The sequence below is a fragment of the Cherax quadricarinatus genome, chromosome 52 (genome assembly GCF_038502225.1).
Source record: "Cherax quadricarinatus isolate ZL_2023a chromosome 52, ASM3850222v1, whole genome shotgun sequence".
NCBI lineage: Eukaryota > Metazoa > Arthropoda > Malacostraca > Decapoda > Parastacidae > Cherax > Cherax quadricarinatus.
In genome coordinates this window covers 17,949,368-17,971,209 of record NC_091343.1, presented here as the reverse complement: position 1 = coordinate 17,971,209, position 21,842 = coordinate 17,949,368, and the positions used below count along the sequence as shown (strand labels likewise).

Below are 21,842 nucleotides of genomic sequence, written 5' to 3'. Positions count from 1 at the left end.
ATTCAAAACATTATATTACTGAGGTATTGTATATCTTATTTTAAACAATATTAAAAGATTTTTTATTTTATTTTCTTCCAATTTCTTGTGGTTGTGGTGGAAGAAGGTGGGGGGTAGAAAAGTGGCCAGGCTTGCTAGGAGCAGCCATGAAGTGTGCTTGACTGTTTATATTTAAAGTGGTTGTTCAATTATGCTTTTAATTCTCCTCTTCTTGTAGTTTTTAAATATTTTTCCCATCTCTTATGCTAGATGACAAATGTGCCTATCTTATTACCCATCATCTATTAGGGGGAAGTTAGGTTGAATTTCGTGGCTGATAAATAAAGTTGGTCAAACAAGCCAAACTAGTGCATTTAATCCTTTGTACTCTTACATGCAAGGAAATTAATGTTCTGTGCAAATTTTTAATCTTGCATGAAAACTCACTTAGCAATGTGACATTCCACTGTTAAATTTATATCATAGAATTCAGTACAGCTTACTCCTCCACAGCCTAAGGTTGTATGCAACATCAATGAAATGTGTCAATTTTGTGATATGTACTTTTTTCATCAGTTATTACTCTGAAGAATTTAAGCTTGACTTTTGGCTTGCTTGACTAAACAATGCTAGCCAAATTAAATAAAGTCAGAAAGTTTGGCAACAAATACATATCAATATACAGTATATATACATACTGTGTGTATATATATATAAACAAACATATACATACACACTGTACTGATATGGTAAGAAAGATGTATAGCTGTGTCAGCATATATTGTTCTGGAGCAGCCCATATATAAAAATATAACATGAATATATATTTTCAGGTCAACAAAATACTGATGCAAGGTTCTTTGTCTCTCTTCAGCACTGGTGTGGACAAGTGTAAGAATGTGCATGATGTATTTGTATATACAAGGCATACAGGTATGCGTGTTACCATATGTATAGTGGCAGGAATAGTGGGGACTGACTGTTTAAATGTGTTATTTTAGTACAGGGGTTGAGTGCGTATCAGGTTTAGTTTTTGTGCGTTGTGTGCAGAGATGTGTGTATAATGAGGGTATACACTCCATGCTGTGGTGAGCTTGTGGTCATGTCAACAACACAGGTCATGGAAGGGTCATAAAGGCCCCCAAGCTAAAGTTACAGACAGCAGCATTAGACGAGAAGCATTCAGAAGCAGGTGTAAGGTACGAAGAAAATATCAATAAATACCCGTCTCTCCTGTTGAAGTGCGACAAAACATATAAACGTAATATTTAGTACAATATTTCAACTTTATCTACCATTAGCTACAACATTAAAATTCTCTGAACTACAAAAAACTATACTCTATAGACATCCTATGAAATTCTTACATTAAAAGCTCGCCTTAAAGCATCATGACTACGGATGTCTCTATTTTACTTTTCCGATACATTAACTGAACTTAGACAAACACACAGATTCTTTACCTTAAGTTCGGTTTTAGAATCCAAATGAACATCTTCAAAACAAAGGGTAACTGAGGAGGCAAAAATTAGGATAAGGACAATCCACTCAAAGTAGGGGCTGTCAACCACATAAAGGCAGCCTTGTCGCACATGGTACCACTTCTTGTAGGAGTTTGTCTGTGTACAACGGCTACAACACTGTAATCTGAAAGAGGAGTACTAATTTTGATGACAGCATGTTAGATAACATGAAAGACAAAGCAATATAGGAGTGAATGTTTAACAGTTCCAAGAATGATTGACAGCAAGAATGATTTTAAAAATCAACACGGCTCCAAAGGAAAATACATTAAGGGTCCTAGCAAATGATGCCTCTGACATTTTTTATAAATATTTTTCTTTGTTTTGGCTTTATCAAATATAAATATTTTGTGTATATTATTTGGTACAATTGTGGCAAGTTCCTATATGGTTGGTACTAGGGATGTGCCAAGATGTCCATATCAGTGGTATCGGCTGATTCTGATGGTACTGGTATCAGCCTAAAATTGAATGTCAGTATCAAATACAGCGGTATCTTGAGTTTTGTACCGCTCCCAACTCGAACAATTTTTTAAGTATTATTGTAAGTAGTACTTTCCTAAGTGTATTTTTAGGTGTCTGAAATGGACTAATCTAATTTACATTATTCCTTATGGGAACAAATTCATTCAGTAAAGGCACTTGAACAGCCTTCTGGAACAAATTATGTACGGAACTCTGGGTACCACTGTAATCTGTTAGGGCATCAGTAGGCATTGGCTAATTCTTGTGGTATTGGTATTGGCCTAAAACTGTACATCAGTACCTGCAAATTATTAGTATTGTCCCATTGATAGTTGGTACAATTTGGAAAGGAAATGTGGCTTGTATTATGTTTTTGATATGCACAGTGTGTAGGGAAATATACCTAGCTACACCAACTTGGCCTAGCAGGTCTACATTAAGCCTCTTCAAACTTTTCAAATGTTTAAACCCTTTCAGGGTTCAGAGGCCAAATTTCAAAGTGTGCACCAGGGTCCAAGAATTTTAAAAAGATAATTGCTATTTTTTCATGAAATGGCGGAGAATCTTTTTCTGAAGGTAATAAAACAAAAAGTACGAAATTTGATGGAAAACTGACGAAATTATGCTCTCGCGAATTTTGATGTGTCAGCGATATTTACGAATTGGTGATTTTGCCGACTTTGACTCCCATTTTAGGGCAATTACAGTATTCCAGTCAACCAAATTCTTAGTTATTTCACTAGTATTACTTCTATTTTATCGACTGAGCACAAGAAATCGCCAAGTCAACTGTTTCAACAAAATAAAGTGACCGGAAATTGGTAATTTGGCCAATTTAATGCAAAGTTCAAAATATTCCAATTTCAAAATAGGGTCCAGAATAAACAATGCAGGCATTCCTGGCACTAAACTAACATTTCCTCTGTTCATTAGTTACGTTTTCAGGCTTTACAAATGAATTCCATTTTGATTTTTTATTCACAAAATGAATTTTTATTCAAACCAAAAAATAGAAGATTTACTGTTATGCAATACTGTAATAACTGTATAACTAATATCACCACATTTGTGAATGTATATTAGACCCACCAGCTGTCATGTATTAGACTTTTGAGGTCATTTGTTTACTCTTAAACATCGGCAAAAATTTAACATCTACTTTGAGCTCAGTTTCAAGCCATTTCCAATACTAAAACCAATCAAAATCATCTCTATTTCTGTAGTATATCTTCCATTCTATCAAATGAGACCAAGAAATTGCAAATACAACTATAAAAAACATACGAAAAAACACTGCAAAGTGGCTGTTTTAATAGAAAATTACGGTCTCAGTTTTTTTCTCTCATTATGCACTGTGTGCTGCAGGATTTGTTTTATGTGGTGCACACATACCACACAGATGTATTCTGTCATATCTAGGCCCAAATTTACTGCTCACAGCTTATTAGAGTGAGTTGAGCTCATGGCTTAGATCTAAGGTTTGGACCCTGAACGTAAAGCCGTAGATCTATGGTACGGACCCTGAAAGGGTTAAGTAACAACTAACAGGACATTAGGCATGTTTTATTATAGAGTTTTTACCTGTAGAATATAAAAAATTACTTGCAAATTTGGAAGTGTCTGAACTGTAACTATTTTCCACATTTCCTTCATTTCACATAACCTTAATTTGCACAAGGTACTAATTTTTAGGAATGTATCTCAAGGTTGAGAAGGTTTACTCTGTGTACCCAGTGAGTTGTACATACGGGGACAGGCTCAGCTTCTCTTTCTGTGTCTGCATTTGCCTATATATGATTGCATAGGTCAAGTCCTAGCTCCTGGTCCTGGTCCACAATGTTCAGATTTCCAAATTTACTCCTTCCTAGCCTCATGGGCCCTATCATAACTGCTCTTTAAAACTATGTATGGAGAAAGCCTCTGCTACTTCTTTGAGATCATTTCACTTCTCAACCACTGAGTCTGAAGAAATACTTTCTGACATCCCTGTGACTCATTTGTGTTTAACTTACAGTTGTGTTCCTGTGTCCCTGTCTACTCTATCAATTCCTCTAAGTATTTTGCACCTTACCATATCTCCCCTGATTATAAATTACAGGTTCAAACACCACCAGTTCTGTAATTTGTTTGCAACTGTATTATTATAATTTCATGAGTCGCTCCCATGGTTCTTCTATCTTGCACTGTTGCTTAATCCAATTGTTAGTCTCCCCTCGTAGCTCATGCCCCTTGGCTCTGGAATAAGCCTTGTTCCATGCTTCTGTACTTTCTCCAGTTCTTTCAACATGCTTTTTCAGGTGTGGGTTTCATACTGGTGCCACACACTCCAAGATGGGCTTGATGTAATACAGAGGGCCCAGAATGACTTAGTCGAGATTCCTAAAGGCTAATCTTTAATTTACCAGACAAGTTGAAACATAAAAATAAAATATAATTTTATTTCTTATGCATTATACAAAAAAGTTACAGTAGTTACACAGTCCAAGTGATTGTGTTTAGAAATTGATCTTGGTATAACAAATAATTTGGTGCAATTGTAGGCTCAGAAGAAGGCCCCTAATTATGTGATGCATTTCAAGACTAATCATAAGGCTTACATACTATTTCAATCTAGACTTAGTATATTATTAATGATATTGAGTATCAGTGCCTCTGACATAATGTGTTGGACTTAACCTGTTAAGAAACTATGCAGATAAGACAAATACAAAACTATCAGTAGCTGCAAAAGTTCCTTAACTTCCAATTGCTTCAGAACTCTATTAAAAAATACTTCTTTAATATGAAATGATTACTGCATTGACTGTTAATATCAACAATATTTGGGAGTTCAGTTTAGACTGCTTTCTCTTCATATTTACATGTTTTATTAAACTTAGCATTCAAGTAATCAAACTTTAATTATGCTCTATAAGGTCATTTAAGTCCCAGTTATAAGGACTGATCTTAGTATGCCACTCACTTTTTTTTATTATTTCCATCTGTAGCCTTTCTTGAGGCATTATTGCTATTAGGCACAATGTTAGCCAGCAACACTTTCAAGAAACAACTGACCACATGAAGCCAGCAATGCTGGCATAGGAGAACAATTTTTTTTTTTTTTTTTTTTTTCCCAACAAGTCGGCCGTCTCCCACCGAGGCAGGGTGACCCAAAACAAAGAAAATCCCCAAAAAGAAAATACTTTCATCATCATTCAACACTTTCACCACACTCACACATTATCACTGCTTTTGCGGAGGTGCTCAGAATACAACAGTTTAGAAGCATATACGTATAAAAATACACAACATATCCCTCCAAACTGCCAATATCCCAAAACCCCTCCTTTAAAGTGCAGGCATTGTACTTCCTATTTCCAGGACTCAAGTCCGACTATATGAAAATAACCGGTTTCCCTGAATCCCTTCACTAAATATTACCCTGCTCACACTCCAACAGATCGTCAGGTCCCAAGTATCATTCGTCTCCATTCACTCCTATCTAACATGCTCATGCACGCTTGCTGGAAGTCCAAGCCCCTCGCCCACAAAACCTCCTTTACCCCCTCTTTCGAGGATGACCCCTACCCCTCCTTCCTTCCCCTATAGATTTATATGCTTTCCATGTCATTCTACTTTGATCCATTCTCTCTAAATGACCAAACCACCTCAACAACCCCTCTTCTGCCCTCTGACTAATGCTTTTATTAACTCCACACCTTCTCCTAATTTCCACACTCCAAATTTTCTGCATAATATTTACACCACACATTGCCCTTAGACAGGACATCTCCACTGCCTCCAACCGTCTCCTCGCTGCTGCATTTACCACCCAAGCTTCACATCCATGTAAGTGTTGGTACTACTATACTTTCATACATTCCCTTCTTTGCCTCCATAGATAACGTTTTTTGACTCCACATATACCTCAACGCAACACTCACTATTTTTCCCTCATCAATTCTATGATTAACCTCATCCTTCATAAATCCATCCGCCGACACGTCAACTCCCAAGTATCTGAAAACATTCACTTCTTCCATACTCCTCCTCCCCAATTTGATATCCAATTTTTCTTTATCTAAATCATTTGATACCCTCATCACCTTACTCTTTTCTATGTTCACTTTCAACATATTTATATTAAAAATAATAGTGTAAATAACTGAAAACTTATCAGTGTCAATATGAATGATTTTTTTTCTTAAATTACTATACAAACAATATTAAATATTTAGCCTTTATTTGACAGAAATAACAAAATGAATAATATCAAACCTGAATAAGAGAACAAATGAACACACCCCCACACCACTTAATTTATTTCGCTCACTTTTAATTTATTTTTGCCCAAACAAAGGAGAACTACGTATACAACACTACTATTTACCGCAACACCATGCACGGATCAGGCCGCAGGGGCATTGACTCCCAGAACACCTTCCAGGTATGCATGTTTTTCTATAGAGATAGCACCCTAAATTCAAGGGCTTTTATTCATTTAGAATCTAGACTACCAGTAATTCAACATTACATCTGTATAATAAAGTTTGTTTCAGGATTTAGCTTCAGAGGACTTATCAGCTTAAATCTCACTAATAAAACAATATTTATAAGAAAATATGATTAAAAAAAAAGGAGAAAAATTTAAGAAAGTGAAAGCCAATGAGTATTTTGAACTCTTATGGTTGGTTTTCAATTTAGGAGTTGAACATCAAGCCCCCAAAAATGAGGCTTGGATAATGGGAGGCAATAAGTTCAGTGCAAACAAGGAAAAACCTGGTCCAATTACTTGTATCACAATTCTCTCACTAGCATCAATGTACCTCTCTTGAGGGGCATCCATTGGTAAAAATGTGTGATAACTGAATTCTATAAATTAAAATCCTGCAAACTATATAGGATTTCGCAAGGGAAAATACATAACCATATTTCATGAAAATAATAATTGTTAAAAACTAGAATATTAATGTACTGAATTTAAATTATAAAAAAAAATAACTGATAGTAATAAACAATTTTATTTCAAAAGCACATTTAAAAGGTCTAATGTAATCAAGTTATTTATGAAGGGCTAATTGATAAGCACAATTCTACACACAAAACAAAATGGAATTCATTTATTATAGTAAAGCTTAATGAATCTCTGAAATCTCACTTGTTAAAAAACTGTTTGGGAAAACAGTCTGCAGGTTCCTTGGCTATAATTTCTGTCCTCTTGAATCTTGGGTCCTCATCATCTTTAACCCCTCCAGTGATAGTATCCACATAGCTAACAACAGCACTCCAACTCTGAGTCTTGTTCAGCACATTTGGAATATCCTTCTTCACCGTCTAAGTAAAAAAAAGTAATTCTGTAATCCTATGAAACTAAAAGACAAAAAATACTATGCAATATAAGCTACAACAAACGTACAATTTCCTCGGCAAAGAGTAATGGCAAGGTTCTTCCTCACATAATACATTAGTTAAATAAGCAAAATGCTAATATACAAAATTTAGCACAAGATTTGTACACAATTACAGTACTGGCATTCTATAAAAGATGCCAAAACCATTGTTTTATCCAGCAAATTAAAGCTGTGTAAGACTACAGTACTATAATGCTTGATAATCAAAGTAGTCACCCCCACTGAATGTCAGTTTGGTCAAATTAAATTTGTAATATAAAAAAGATACATTAGAAAACACACAGTTTGCCCTCTATGTCAAATGGTGTAGCAGTGTGCACAAACATAGCCGAGATCTGTGCTCTCCCATGACTGACATTAGCATTATAGTCCTGGGAGAGCGTTAAACCATTAGGGGATCATACAGTGGCTAGGAAATAGGTGGTAATTAAGTTTGTTTCAAGGAAGAGGACCATAGCTTCAATTTGCTACTATAGTTCAAGTGGACTTATTTCCTTGGATATTGTTCTGATCTCATTAAAATTTAAATTAAAAATAAAGTGGGGAAAAAGAGGGGTCTGGAGATGGAGAAAAAATCAAACCTTCACAAATTAAGCATTCAATGGTAAATTTTACATTATAAATTTATGCAGCAGCATTTACTGAAGTACCATTCCAATGACTAAAGCTTAAATTTTTTAGAAGAGCCAGCCTAAAATCATACGTTTCTGTTACCTGATTAATCCATCAAGCATTTTTCAAAATATTTTATAATAAATTTAAATTTTGCATGGCTAATGGTTAGCAGAAAATATGACTAATGGTTTTAAAACTGAAATTCAATAAGAAATTAACATTCAAAGAATACTAGAGATTATATTGGTGAGAAAGTTAAAAGATAGACTAAAACATTTTACATAGTTATCCTACCAGGAAAAATGATAACTGAGTATTGGGAAGGAATCGAGGGGGTTCAGGGAAGGTTCAAGGTAAGTATTATGTTAATTACTCATACACAACTGTCATATATACAACACATCAATAATATGATTTTAAAATAAGAAATATACCAAATTTGTTTTGCATGTACACATCTCTGATTAAACAAGTCTATGGAGAAACTCAACTAGATTAGCATAAAATTAATACCAGTTTTGGTGAGAAGAATTAGTGTCATTAAACAGGGGTGACCAGTATTTAAAATGATGACAATGAAATCATGCACCATTCAAAGGGACTTAATGTAAACATGTTTTGCATCTTTGCCATGCATTGTCTTCAAATCTACCGAAGAAGCCAGAAGCTGGAACTCTAAAGCTAAGACTCAAGTAAGCATGTAATTATATTATATAATTAATTTCATTAATTGGAGCAAGTGTAGATACAATAAAAAAGTAATTATGGCAATGAGTTAGTAAATATAGATGGTTATATTTTAATTTCTGCTTGTTAATCCTACAGTTATGGTTAATATAATAAACCAACTTTCACTAGTGACTTCATATTGGTGGGAAGAAACAAAACTTTTTGTGCCTAGATGTCCTAGATGATGACCATAATAATGCAAGTTTGTGACATGTTTATCCAGCACTTTAAAGCCTCATCACACCCTGATATACCTTTGAAGAGTTTCGAGAGAGTATCTACTCTCAGAGCCTGGCCATGGGCTAGGCTCGTCTGGTGCTTGCCTGGTCAACCAGGCTATTGCTGTTGGAGGCCCGCTGTCCTACATATCCATCACAGCCTGGTTGATCTGGCACCCAGTGAAGATACTTGTCCAGTTTCCTCTTGAAGACTTTTACACTTGTTCCAGCCATGTTTCTGATATCTTCTGGTAAGATGTTGAATAGTCTGGGACCCCGGATGTTGATAGTGTTCCCTTATTGTCTCCGCCGCACCCCTGCTCCTCACTGGGTTTATTTTACACTTCCTCCCATATCTCTCACTCCAGTACGTTATTATGGCAGTGTGCAGATTTGGGACCAAGCCCTCGAGTATTTTCCAGGTATATATTATCATGCATCTCTCTCTCCTCCGCTCCAATGAATACATGTTCAAGACTTGCAGGCGTTCCCAGTAGTTTAGGTGCTTTACAGGCTCAATGTGAGCCATAAACAATCCCTGTATTTGTTCCAGTTCCGATATTTCTCCTGCTTTGAACGGGGCCATCAGCATTGAGCAATATTCTAAGTGAGGGAGCACTAGCAATTTGAAGTGTCACCATCGGCATTATTTCCCTTGTTTTGAAAGTTCTCAATACCCACCCCGTCATCTTCCTGGCTGTCGTGATCTTTGTCCTGTTATGGTCTTTAAAAGAAAGGTCCACTGACATGATTATTCCCAGGACTTTTAAGTGTTCCTTGTGTTCTATTTGGTGACCTTCTCAAGTTCTGTATATAGTGTTCCTTTGAGTTCTTCATTCTTTCCATACCTAAGCAGCTGGAACTCATCACCATTGAACATCATCATGTTCTCCACTGCCCAATGGAAAACTGTTTATGTCTTCCAGTACTTTTTCAGTGTCCTCTACCATTGTGACTTTCATGCTGATTTTAGTGTCATTTGCAAATGATACAAAAGTGTGCTGGGTGCTTTTGTCTGTCCGCTATGAGGATGAGAAACAGCAGAGGTGCCAGGACAGTGCCTTGGGGCACCGAGCTTTTGATCTCGCTGATGCTGGATCTTGCCCTGTTCACTACTACTACTTTCTGTGCTGTGTGTGTTAGGAAACACAAAATCCATCTGCCTACCTTCCCCATAATGCCCATGGCCTTCATTTTGTGTGCTACCACTCCATGATCGCATTTGTCAAATGCCTTTGCAAAATCTGTATAAATCACATCTGCGTTTTGGAAAGTGAATGAAAACGTGTTTGAATGGCAGTATGGGGTCACAGTGCCTTTATACAAAGGAACTATGCATGCTCTCTGCAAATCCCTAGGTACCTTACCCTCTTCCATACATTTATTAAATAATAGCACCAACCACTCCAAAACTATCCCCTACTATATCTACTACTGTGACTGCCCACTAGTATATACAAAATTAAAAAAATTAATCATTCAATAAAAAACTAGTTTATTTTGAGGCCCTTTGAAGAGTTAACCAATTAAAATGATGATATATCAGCTATAAAAAAAAGTTTATATGTAATCACTTTTTTTACAAAAATCTAAAATCAGGGTTAGATTTTCAGTAGCTATCTCAATGAATGCATCAACACTAGGTTCCTGTCATTGTTCTCAGTTGCCATGGTTCTCTTTCTCAAACTTTAAACATGAAGTACAAGGACTTTCACGGGACACTTATTTTGGATTATGCTACTTATGCCTGCATCTAATAGTAATTGCACTCTCAGCAGCATTCCACAATCTATTCCCATACACAGAAAGTTAGGCACGATCATTAGCTTGTCCCTTTCTATGAATGAAGCAGCTCTGAAGCATATTAAAAGCATGGTTACTGCATCAGTAAACTAAAAATGAAATTAAAAAAAGTACAATACTTCATCAGAAGTTCCAGATTTCTTGTTTTGACTCTTCTTTTTTTCCTTAGAGTTCCTCACAGCCTGAAGAAAAAAAAACTTGGCTAAAATCTTTTTTTTTTTTTTTCACTAAGATTGTAGAACCTAAGGGCCCAGTATCAAATTATACTTTGAATTTACTGCAGTCTGCAATGTACTGTACACATTTTGGTGTAATAAATAATATAGCAGTTTACAAAAGTGACAGTAGTTTTAACAGCAGAAGTACTTCCCATGATTATCACAAACACCTTCTTGTCTGCATATGTATGCTGATTCAGAATTTATGCTGTTATTTTAGACAATTAAAATGGTCATAAGGGATTAATATTTATTAACTGTTTTGGTGCATTACCTTGTTTTGAATATCAAATGCAAAATTTCAGACTTAAGTCTAGTAGTCAGTGAGAAAATTCTAGTCAATAATCTAATAAAAATTACCTAACTACTATACTGGTATATTTTAACTCAATGCCCTTTTTTAATTAAAGTTTGCAGTGCATTAGTTCTTGAGCTGCATAATGCAGCTCAAGAACTTCTCAGCCCTATTTTAATTCTTCTGCTAGTATTACGGGTCAGGCCTGAAAGGCAGGGAAGGAAAAGGGGAAGGTTGATGGCACATTAATGTTAAATGAGGAACAAAGACAAGCTGAATTAATGAGACAGTGCTAAAGATGTTCCAGTACCAATTTTTTTTACAGCATGACATTTTATTTTAATTAAAATATGGAGATAATCACCAACAAAAACTATTTATATCTTATTCTGCTTAATAGTCATGCACGTGTACTTACCTGGATACCTGGGTATACCTGGACTTGTTTAACTGTACAAGATAGGAAAACTGTGTGGAAGACATCAAGCTTCATTTCCTGAGTCTGCCTCTTGACCATCAAATGGCCAGAATGCCTCAAAACCCTATTTTTGTACATGCCTATATTATTATTTTATTATCACACTGGCCGAATCCCACCAAGGCAGGGTGGCCCGAAAAAGAAAAACTTTCACCATCATTCACTCCATCACTGTCTTGCCAGAAGGGTGCTTTACACTACAGTTTTTAAACTGCAACATAACACCCCTCCTTCAGAGTGCAGGCACTGTACTTCCCATCTCCAGGACTCAAGTCCGGCCTGCCGGTTTCCCTGAACCCTTTCATAAATGTTACTTTGCTCACACATGCCTATATGTACCCTTATTTACGTGGTTTCAGGGGTTGAATTTCAGCTACTGGCCCCCATCTCTCCAATGGCTATTAGTGGGTCCCCCCTCTCCTAGTTTTATGAATCCTTCATACCTATTCTTAAAGGTATGTATAGATCATGCCTTTCCCACTTTACCATATAGGTATTTCCACTTCTTGACCACTCTGAGGTTAAAGAAATATGCATGTATATCTGAAAATCCCCAAGACTGTCCCTGTCCACTATCAGTACTGTATTTTGTATGTCATTATGTTACCTTGGTTCCTGTCCTCTAGTCTTGATACAAACCTTTGCACTTTCAGCATCTTCTTGACCTACCGTATCAGGTATGGGTTTCATACTGGTGCCACTGACTCAAAGATGGACATGATATGCTGTACATGTGTCATGAATGACTCCTTGTCAAGTTCCTAAAAGCTCACCTTTCATTTGTCAAATGAATGTTTGCTGCAGAGATTAATCACTTGATGCTCGCCTCAAGTAATGTGCTCAGTGATATGCTCACCCTGAACTTTCTCTTTCTGGGAGAATTGCAGCCTGTCCCCAGAGCCTGTACTCCTGCATTTCTTCTTTCAACAAACCGGCCGTATCCCACTGACGCAGGGTGGCTCAAAAGAAAAACAAAAGTTTCTCCAATTTAACTTTAGTAATGTATACTGGAGAAGTGGTTACTAGCCCCTTGCTCCCCGCATGTTAGTCGCCTCTTACGACACGCATGGCTTATGGAGGAAGAATTCTGTTCCACTTCTCTGGGGGTTAAATCCTAATTGTCACTTGTGAGATCCATCCTGCAGCTTCTCCATTCTCTGGGTCAGTTTTTAATGATTCTGAAGAGCCAGTGAAATTCATAAGAAATACAATAACTTACCTGGACAAAAAAAAATTGCTGCAAGTTCAATGACCAATCACTATTCATTGTTATCCCTTCAACAATCGACATCTTGAGTCTCTACTCAAGGTGGAAGGTTTGGTTGGTGACCATAAGGAAACTGCTTAGCGAGTTTATTTGCTATTGATGGTTTTACGATGGATAATGTGTAGGAACGTCGAGTTTTTTCTAGTTATTGAATGGAAAGCTAAATTTTGAAGCACTTAAAGCTGTAATATGATCAAAAGTGAGATAACCCATACACTGGAGGGCAATCATTGCCCAGATCAACAAAGACAATGCTTTTCCTTCTTCAAAGGAAATGTATTAGTTATCTTAAGGTATCTACTTTTACTACTCTTATTTTGGAACACTTTTAGAACTAGATACATGTTCTTTAACCTTAAATACTTTTATTTATTTTTGTTACAGTATCATACCAGCTGGTCACTTTTTTGCACCACTGAGTTTGAATTACCTAGACCAATATATTTTCAGCTACTGAGAGACACTCTGGAATATTCTAATGATTAGTTCCCATCATATTAAGCAAGACAAATATACTCCCTCATATCTCTGTTGCATTGGTGCAATATGTGCATCCCATTCTTAGTATTAAAAAACTATTGCAAATTACTGAAAAGCACACAATTCTAACCCTCACAATGGCGTTCTCATACATAACTGTCAAACTGTAGCTGACTTTCTATATCAGACTGTTTTGCTTTCGTACCCATCAAGATACGCAGAATTTGCTCCGGCACCTAGACTTACCGGGAACATAATGTATAGTCTCTCACCTGCCAGTGCTTCCCTTTAGGTCCCCCATTAGGTTCTCCATGAGCATCTTTGGCTTGTGGATCGAAGCTCACTTCCTGAAAACCGTCAATATCCTTAGAGCTTGACCGGTGTAGGTCACTGAAGCTCATCTGAGGAGGTAATGCTAATATTAAGCAAATTCCTTCTGCTGGTGGACTGCAATTGTTAGGTGGAAGAAATTGTGAGAAGGAAAGGTATACTGCATCAAAGAATACTTCAGTGCAGCATTTGCAGGGAGGAGGTTTTACATACTCTGATCAGTTGGCAAAAGTACAAAGGTGCAAAAATGTAATAAATGCTAATAATGATTTTAAAGCATGCAAAAAATATATTATTCGTATGTAAGAATAAATATTCTAGGTAGAACTATTGTAAAGCCATAATGCTTTGCTAATTAAACAACTTTTAAAAAGTGAAAAAATTAAGGTAATATATTGCATTCAAAATCTGTAAAAAAGTTTTTGTAAGAACTTCATGCATTCTAGTCAGAATAAATAATTAGCTTATACAATGAATGAAAAATTTTAGTATCAAAGTTCTTAGCAAATTTGTATCTAATGCATATTTACTTACCTGTATATCCATAAGCAACCAGATTTAGCTTTTTTCATAATCCAGCATATTTTATATATACTGTGTGTTACATGACTAAAGAAATAGTACCATCTATCTAATTGCCATTTATATATGTAAAGAACACTACCACACACTTCTTGTGCTAAGCTTCCAGTAATTAAAAAATAATTCCCTTTATTGATTCACCTGTTATCAATGACTATTACTGTATTTAACACAGCTTTTTAACAAGGCAATGTAACCCAAGTGTACCCGTGGGCTTGACCAGATGATGGTGAAAACAGTGGTCAACCTCACAGGCTGGCTACAACACCACAGGTCATTCGACTAAATGCATATTAACTCGGAACAATTTTTTTCCTTCCATGCTTGAAAGGTGGTTACTGAGATAGTGTGAGAATGAATTCATAAGATCTTAGCAATGTCTGAAATATTCAGTTAAGTCAATTCATGGCAGTAGATGCAAAATTCCCCCAATGAAAAGCAATGGTGTCACAAGTACACAGAGACAACACAATAAGTTCCTGAACCTGTATTTCCTGGAACGCAGGTGGGAGAGATACATGATTATATACACCTGGAAAATCCTAGAGGGACTAGTACCGAACTTGCACACGAAAATCACTCGCTACGAAAGCAAAAGACTTGGCAGACGATGCAACATCCCCCCAATGAAAAGCAGGGGCGTCACTAGCACGTTAAGAGACCATACAATAAGTGTCAGGGGCCCGAGACTGTTCAACTGCCTCCCAGCATACATAAAGGGGATTACCAACAGACCCCTGGCAGTCTTCAAGCTGGCACTGGACAAGCACCTAAAGTCGGTTCCTGATCAGCCGGGCTGTGGCTCGTACGTTGGTTTGCGTGCAGCCAGCAGTAACAGCCTGGTTGATCAGGCTCTGATCCACCAGGAGGCCTGGTCACAGACCGGGCCACGGGGGCGTTGACCCCCGGAACTCTCTCCAGGTAAACTCCAGGTAAGTGTCAGGGGCCCAAGATTGTTCAATGCCTCCCAGCATATATAAGGGGGATTACCAAGAGACCCCTAGCTGTCTTCAAGAAGGCACTGAACAGGCACCTAAAGTCAGTACCTGACCAGCTGGCTATGGTTTGTATGTCAGTTTGTGCATGGCAAGCAGTAACAGCCTGGTTGATCAGACCCTGATCCACCACGAGGCCTGGTCACAGACTGGGCCATGGGGCGGTGACCCCCAAAACCCTCCCCAGGTACATTGGAGAGGTATATGCTTAAATATATACAACTACACTATGTAGTTTGCCTAATTTCCTGAATCTTCATTTTTTTTTTTTTTTTTTTTTTTTTTCAACAAGTCGGCCGTCTCCCACCGAGGCAGGTATTCCTTTTGCTTTAAGTTGAAAATATAAATTATTTCTTTCCAAACCTGGTAACTAAACAGAACTGCAAATGTAAAATCATGACTTCACCACAGACATCCTAATCTTGATGGGATACAATAAGATTTTGCTTCCCCATACTTGCCTCTCCCTGGACTAATAAATACTTTAGTCTTTGGAACATGTTTAACTTGGTCTGACTTTGTCTCTTCACTTTCTAATGACTGAATTTTTAACTTTCCTCCATTTTCTCTTTATCATGGCTTTATAATGGTTCAGAACTGGTAAACTTTACCCAATTTTCATTTTCAGTTTATAGGTAGGTTGTAAATTTTTTCAGCCATGATGATACAGTGATATTCTTAATAAGTTTATTTGTCCTAAGAGTAAGACAGGGAAAAAAAAAAACTAACATACAAGACTTCTTGGAATTCACATGATTCATAACAAAAATTGCAGGAGGAATACTGTTTACCTGGACTTTATCTGGAGAGAGTTCTGGGGGTCAACGCCCCCGTGGCCTGGTCTGTGACCAGGCCTCATGGTGGACCAGAACCTGATCAACCAGGCTGTTACTGCTGGCTGCACGCAATCCAATGTACGAGCCACAGCCCGGCTGGTCAGGTACCGACTTAAGTGCTTGTCCAGTGCCTGCTTGAAGACAGCCAGGGGTCTATTGGTAATCCCCCTTATGTATGCTGGGAGGCAGTCGAATAGTCTCGGACCCCTGACACTTATTGTACTGTCTCTTAACATGTGTTGCAACCCCTGAATGGGTTACAATGATTATGTATATATATAATGTATATTATCTTTTCATATAATTTTATATTGCTTATATTTGCGATAATAGCTAAATCATGAATATATTGCTTTATATTCTTATTTGACTTATGTTGTTAGGATGTACATAATATGTGCTCAGTTCATGTCTTGATTGTCAAACTACTGTAATTATCGCTTGTCGCTCGTTATACTGCCGGCTTCTGAGCTGTGCTGTCCACGGGGCTATCACGTGATCGAGGGGGGGTGTCCTCACCTCTCGTGAAGTATACAGTCTGCTCGAGACTCGCTTGGTGGTTGGACAGATTGTCTGTCTCATTATTCTTGTTAGTTCTGTAGAACTCTGTTCACAGAACATTGTATAGACTTAGTGATTTTCGACGTTGTACTGAGGTTGTGTGTCGCTTAGACACTCTGAACATCTCAGGTCCTTAGCTATAGCTTCTGACCTAATTTTGTACTGGTTTCTGTGTATTGTCACAGTCAGGGTTTTTCCTATGCTGAACTTAGATTCAGTAGTATGGGAGTTTTGTAACTTTTGTGGAGGATCTGCTGATGGTCCCTACTTAGTGTCGTTATATTATCTCCTTGATCCTGATTGTGTCGCAGTCGCTTGTTATATGGCTATTGGGCTTAGCATTCTTTTCATTGTTCAAGCAGACTGTTCTGGTTGCCAGTCGGTCAAGAAGTTAGTTTATGTGAGGACTTTGTCAGTCACTTGTTTAAGTCTAGTCGAGTCGTGAGACATAGTGAACTACTTAGAGCACTTACACGCATACACACTTACTTGTACATATTTGTAATATCTTATTAAATGTTAATGTACCAGACGGTACTTAAGAATTATAAATGTGATATGTGCTTTCAGCACAATAATATTGAACTCGAGAGAAGCGATTAATATTATTTTGATTACTGTGATTAATTTAATTTAATTTACTTTGATAATATACCTCTAGACTTAATAAATTTATTAAATTTTGATTTCTCTAGTTAGTAGCCTACCAGTTGTAATCCTGAAGCACTATTGAATAATACTGAATTCTAATGGATAATTGGACAAGGATACTGACTACTTGTTACGAAAACCCAGTAACAGGCTGGATGCTAGAAGGGCAGTCCTTTCTAGTATTCACTGGAGATCTCTAAGCTTTTAGAATCGCGTTTTTTGTAACAACATGCTAGTGACACCCCTGCTTTTCATTGGGGGGATGTTGCATCATCTGCCGAGTTTTTTGCTTTCGTTGTGAGTGAATTTCGTGTGCAAGTTCGATACTAGTCCCTCTAGGATTTTCCAGGTGTATATAATTGTGCATCTCTCCCGCCTGCGTTCCAGGGAGTACAGGTTCAGGAACTTCAAGCGCTCCCAGTAATTGAGGTGTTTTATCTCCGTTATGCATCCCATGAAGATTCTCTGTACATTTTCTAGGTCAGCAATTTCACCTGCCTTGAAAGGTGCTGTTAGTGTGCAGGAATATTCCAGCCTAGCTAGAACAAGCAACCTGAACAGTGTCATCATGGGCTTGGCATCCCTAGTTTTGAAGGTTCTCATTACCCATCCTGTCATTTTTCTAGCAGATGCAAATGATACAATGTTATGGTCCTTGAAGGTGAGATCCTCCGACATGATCACTCCCAGGTCTTTGACAATGGTTTTTCGCTCTATTTTGTGGCTGGAATTTGTTTTGTACTCTGATTAAGTTTTAATTTCCTCATGTTTACCATATCGGAGTAATTGAAATTTCTCATCATTGAACTTCATATTGTTTTCTGCAGCCCATTGAAAGATTTGGTTGATGTCTGCCTGGAGCCTTGCAGTGTCTGCAATGGAAGACACTATCATGCAGATTCGGGTGTCATCTGCAAAGGAAGACATGGTGCTGTGGCTGACATCCTTGTCTATGTCAGATATGAGGATGAGAAACAAGATGGGAGCGAGTATTGTGCCTTGTGGAACAGAGCTTTTCACCATAGCTGCCTCAGACTTTACTCTGTTGACTACTACACTTTGTGTTCTGTTAGTGAGGAAATTGTAGATCCATCTACCAACTTTTCCTGTTATTCCTTTAGCACGCATTTTGTGCTCTATTATGCCATGGTCACACTTGTCCAAGGCTTTTGCAAAGTCTGTATATGTTGTGCAAGACAGGTATACAATACCGACAAGATGTTGTAAACACCACCTCCAAGGCTGAGGGACTGATTACCTCATCTTTTGTATATAGTTCTTCTGTTTTCTAATTATGTCCAAGAATTTGTATTGATAAAGCCACTGGATGGCTGTATATATTATATCTGCATTTTTTTTCTAGTGCATCTAGGACCTTGTCGTAGTGATCCAGTAGTTGGGACAGACATGAGCGACCTGCTATAAACCCATGTTGCCCTGGGTTGTGTAATTGATGGGTATTTAGATGGGTGGCAATCTTGCTTCTTAGGACTCTTTCAAAGATTTTTATGATATGGGATGTTAGTGCTATTGGTCTGTAGTTCTTTGCTATTGCTTTAGTGCCCCCTTTGTGGAGTGGGGCTATGTCTGTTGTTTTTAGTAACTGTGGGACGACCCCCATGTCCATGCTCCCTCTCCCTAGGATGGTAAAAACTCGTGATAGGGGCTTCTTGCAGTTCTTGGTGAACACTGAGTTCCACGAGTCTGGCCCTGGGGCAGAGTGCATGGGCATGTCACTTATCGCCTGTTCAAAGTCATTTGGGGTCATGATAACATCAGACAAGCTTGTGTTTACCAAATTCTGTGGCTCTCATAAAAAAATTCATTTTGATCTTCAACTCTCAGTCTGGTTAATGGCTTGCTAAAAACCGAGTCATACTGGGACTTGAGTAGCTCACTCATTTCCTTGCTGTCATCTGTGTAGGACCCATCTTGTTTAAGTAGGGGCCCAATACTGGATGTTGTTCTCGACTTAGATTTGGCATAAGAAAAGAAATACTTTGGGTTTCTTTCGATTTAATTTATGCATAGATTACTTCCTCCATCCATGTTTCATGGAGTACCACATATATAGTGTAAATTACTAGTTTTAAGGAAGGTTTTTTTTTTAACCCTTTGACTGTTTTGGTCGCATATATACATCTTACGAGCCAGCATTTCGGACGTGTATATACTCAATAATTCTAGCGGCTTCAAATCAAACAGGAGAAAGCTGATAGACCCACATGTGAGAGAATGGGTCTGTGTAGCCACTGTGCACCACAAAAAAAAAATCCTGCAGCAAGCAGTGCACGAGAAAAAAAAGACTTTTTGGATTAAAACGCCGAATTTGAGGTGTGTTTTCGTATAGTACATGTATTTATTGTTGTATTCTCGTTTTCATGGTCTCGCTTGACAAAATGGAAAACATTTCAGAAATAGAGATGATTTTGATTAGTTTCACGATGAAAATGACCTTGAAATTGAGCTCAAAGTAGCAGAAATGTTCAATTTTTACCAATGTTCAAGAGTAAGCAAATCACACCACACGTCCAATACACGTCAACTGGGGAGTCCAATATTCTTTCACTAGTGCATTGATATTATTTATACCATTTTTACAATAATGCAGTAGTCTGCATAACAGTAAATTTAGTATTTTTTGTATGAATAAAAAATCAAAACAGAAAGCAAGAGTAATATAAGAGGGACCTAGAGACGTGACTAATGAACAGAGGATAAGCTATTTTTGTGCCAAGAATGTGTACATTGTTTATTCTGGATCCTATTTTGAAACTGGCACCTTTTTTATTTTGTGTGAAATTGGCCAAATTGCCAATTTCTGACCGCTTTATTGGGTAGTTTAAATAAGTAAATGGGCAGTTTCTTGTACTCAATTGATAGACAAAACGAAGTTCTAAAGAAATAGCTATGAGTTTGGTCAACTGGAACAACGAAATCAGCCAAAAACGGGGCTCATATTCGGCAAAATTGCCGATGCATATATGTCGCCGAGATCGCTAACTTCGTGGAGCATAATTCCGTGAGTTTTCGACCAAATTTCGTATTACCATCGGGAAAAGATTCTCTATCATTTCAGATTTTTTTTTTTCCAAAAATTTTGTGACATAAAATGACAGTTTCAGAAAGGGGCTTGCGAAAGTCAAAGGGTTAATAATCATTTTGTACAAGGATTTTGGCAAAATGAGACACTTTGTTCACCCAGTTGTATGTGGTTTTGAGCAGTGCAAATTCAAAACTTAAAAGTCATCATCTTATTTACTGCTCATTTTATCTGTATTTCTATTCAGTTTGGAATGGTTCATAATCCTATTATAAAAAAATGCCCAATGCTGAGGTAATACATCTAATGACCCAGCTTAAATACTATTAAATATATACTGTTCTCAGCTACTGGCTTTCAAATTTTAGAACCATGTCACAAAATACATTTTTAATATTACAGAACTAATGCAAAATAAATGTATATATGCATTTTGAAGAGTTACCAGTTAAGTTTATCTATACTGTACTTTATTTCTGACTTACCATGTCAAGCTTTTGTTGGTGAATATCATTATACAGTATATTCCATTGAGCCATGCAGCAAGCTTATGTAGCATATCTATATATATATTCAATATTTTACCTTTGTCTACCTCTATAAACAAAGTTCTTCTATACAACTGTGAAAGAAAACTGCTCCAGTGCCTGCACAACTTATGGATAAATGCCTTTTAATATGAGAATCTTAATTTGTCAATTCCACTTCAGCAGTGGTGTAAGGACACGTGAGAACCCTAATAAACGATGAGCAATACTACTGCTACTGTACGTGGCTGTGGTGATATTTTATTTGTTAGAATAAGAAAATTTCTCCTGGCATGGATCAGTCACAATGCCCCTACTTATGGATGTGGGAGGGGTCATTATGTGATTAAGTCATGTGACCATGGCCACCCACTTTCTTTTGGGTCCACCTCATAAAAATTTGAAGATCACACCAATAGATGTGATGGCAGGACTTCCACCCAGTATAAAACATAATAATCCAAACTTAGTGCCCTACGATGATAGAAGTAACAAATAGGAAATACTCACAATCCCTTGCATACGCATATCGGATTTCCTTACGACTGCCCGTGACCAAAATAAGCTGTCATAAAAGGTTTAAAAAAGCCTTACCTCATCCAGCTTCATTTTGGGGATGTTGCCATCTGATAAGTTGACTTCTGACACACTGTCTTCATTATTGTATCCATCTCCTTCAGACAAGTTTGATTCTGGAAATTGCAATTGATGGTAATCATGCTCATGCCCAAACTCATTTGAGTAATCCTGTCGATATTCCCCAACTGGGTATTCTTGAGAATATTCACGTGCAGGGTACTCTCGAAACTGTTGTTCAGTGTATTCCTGGTCCCTGTTTTCATGTTGGGAGGATACAC

The 21,842-nt window shown here is 37.4% G+C and overlaps 1 protein-coding gene across 3 annotated transcripts in view; it reads right to left on the bottom strand.

The window, feature by feature from the left end:
* The window catches only part of LOC128696887 (sodium channel protein 60E-like), a 538,339-nt gene that overhangs the window by 128,884 nt on the left and 387,613 nt on the right, over positions 1-21,842 (bottom strand). For 2 of the 3 annotated variants that reach the window (XM_070096097.1, XM_070096098.1), the window contains exons 17-20: positions 21,580-21,842; positions 13,733-13,861; positions 7,105-7,280; positions 1,443-1,626 (exon numbers count right to left, since the gene is read on the bottom strand). The exon at positions 21,580-21,842 is cut by the window's right edge and continues 75 nt beyond it. In XM_070096097.1, the coding sequence (XP_069952198.1) occupies positions 1,443-1,626; positions 7,105-7,280; positions 13,733-13,861; positions 21,580-21,842 (752 nt within the window). Of the gene's footprint in view, positions 1-1,442; positions 1,627-7,104; positions 7,281-10,317; positions 10,905-13,732; positions 13,862-21,579 lie in introns of those variants that run through there. The other variant, XM_070096099.1, reaches the window with a different exon arrangement.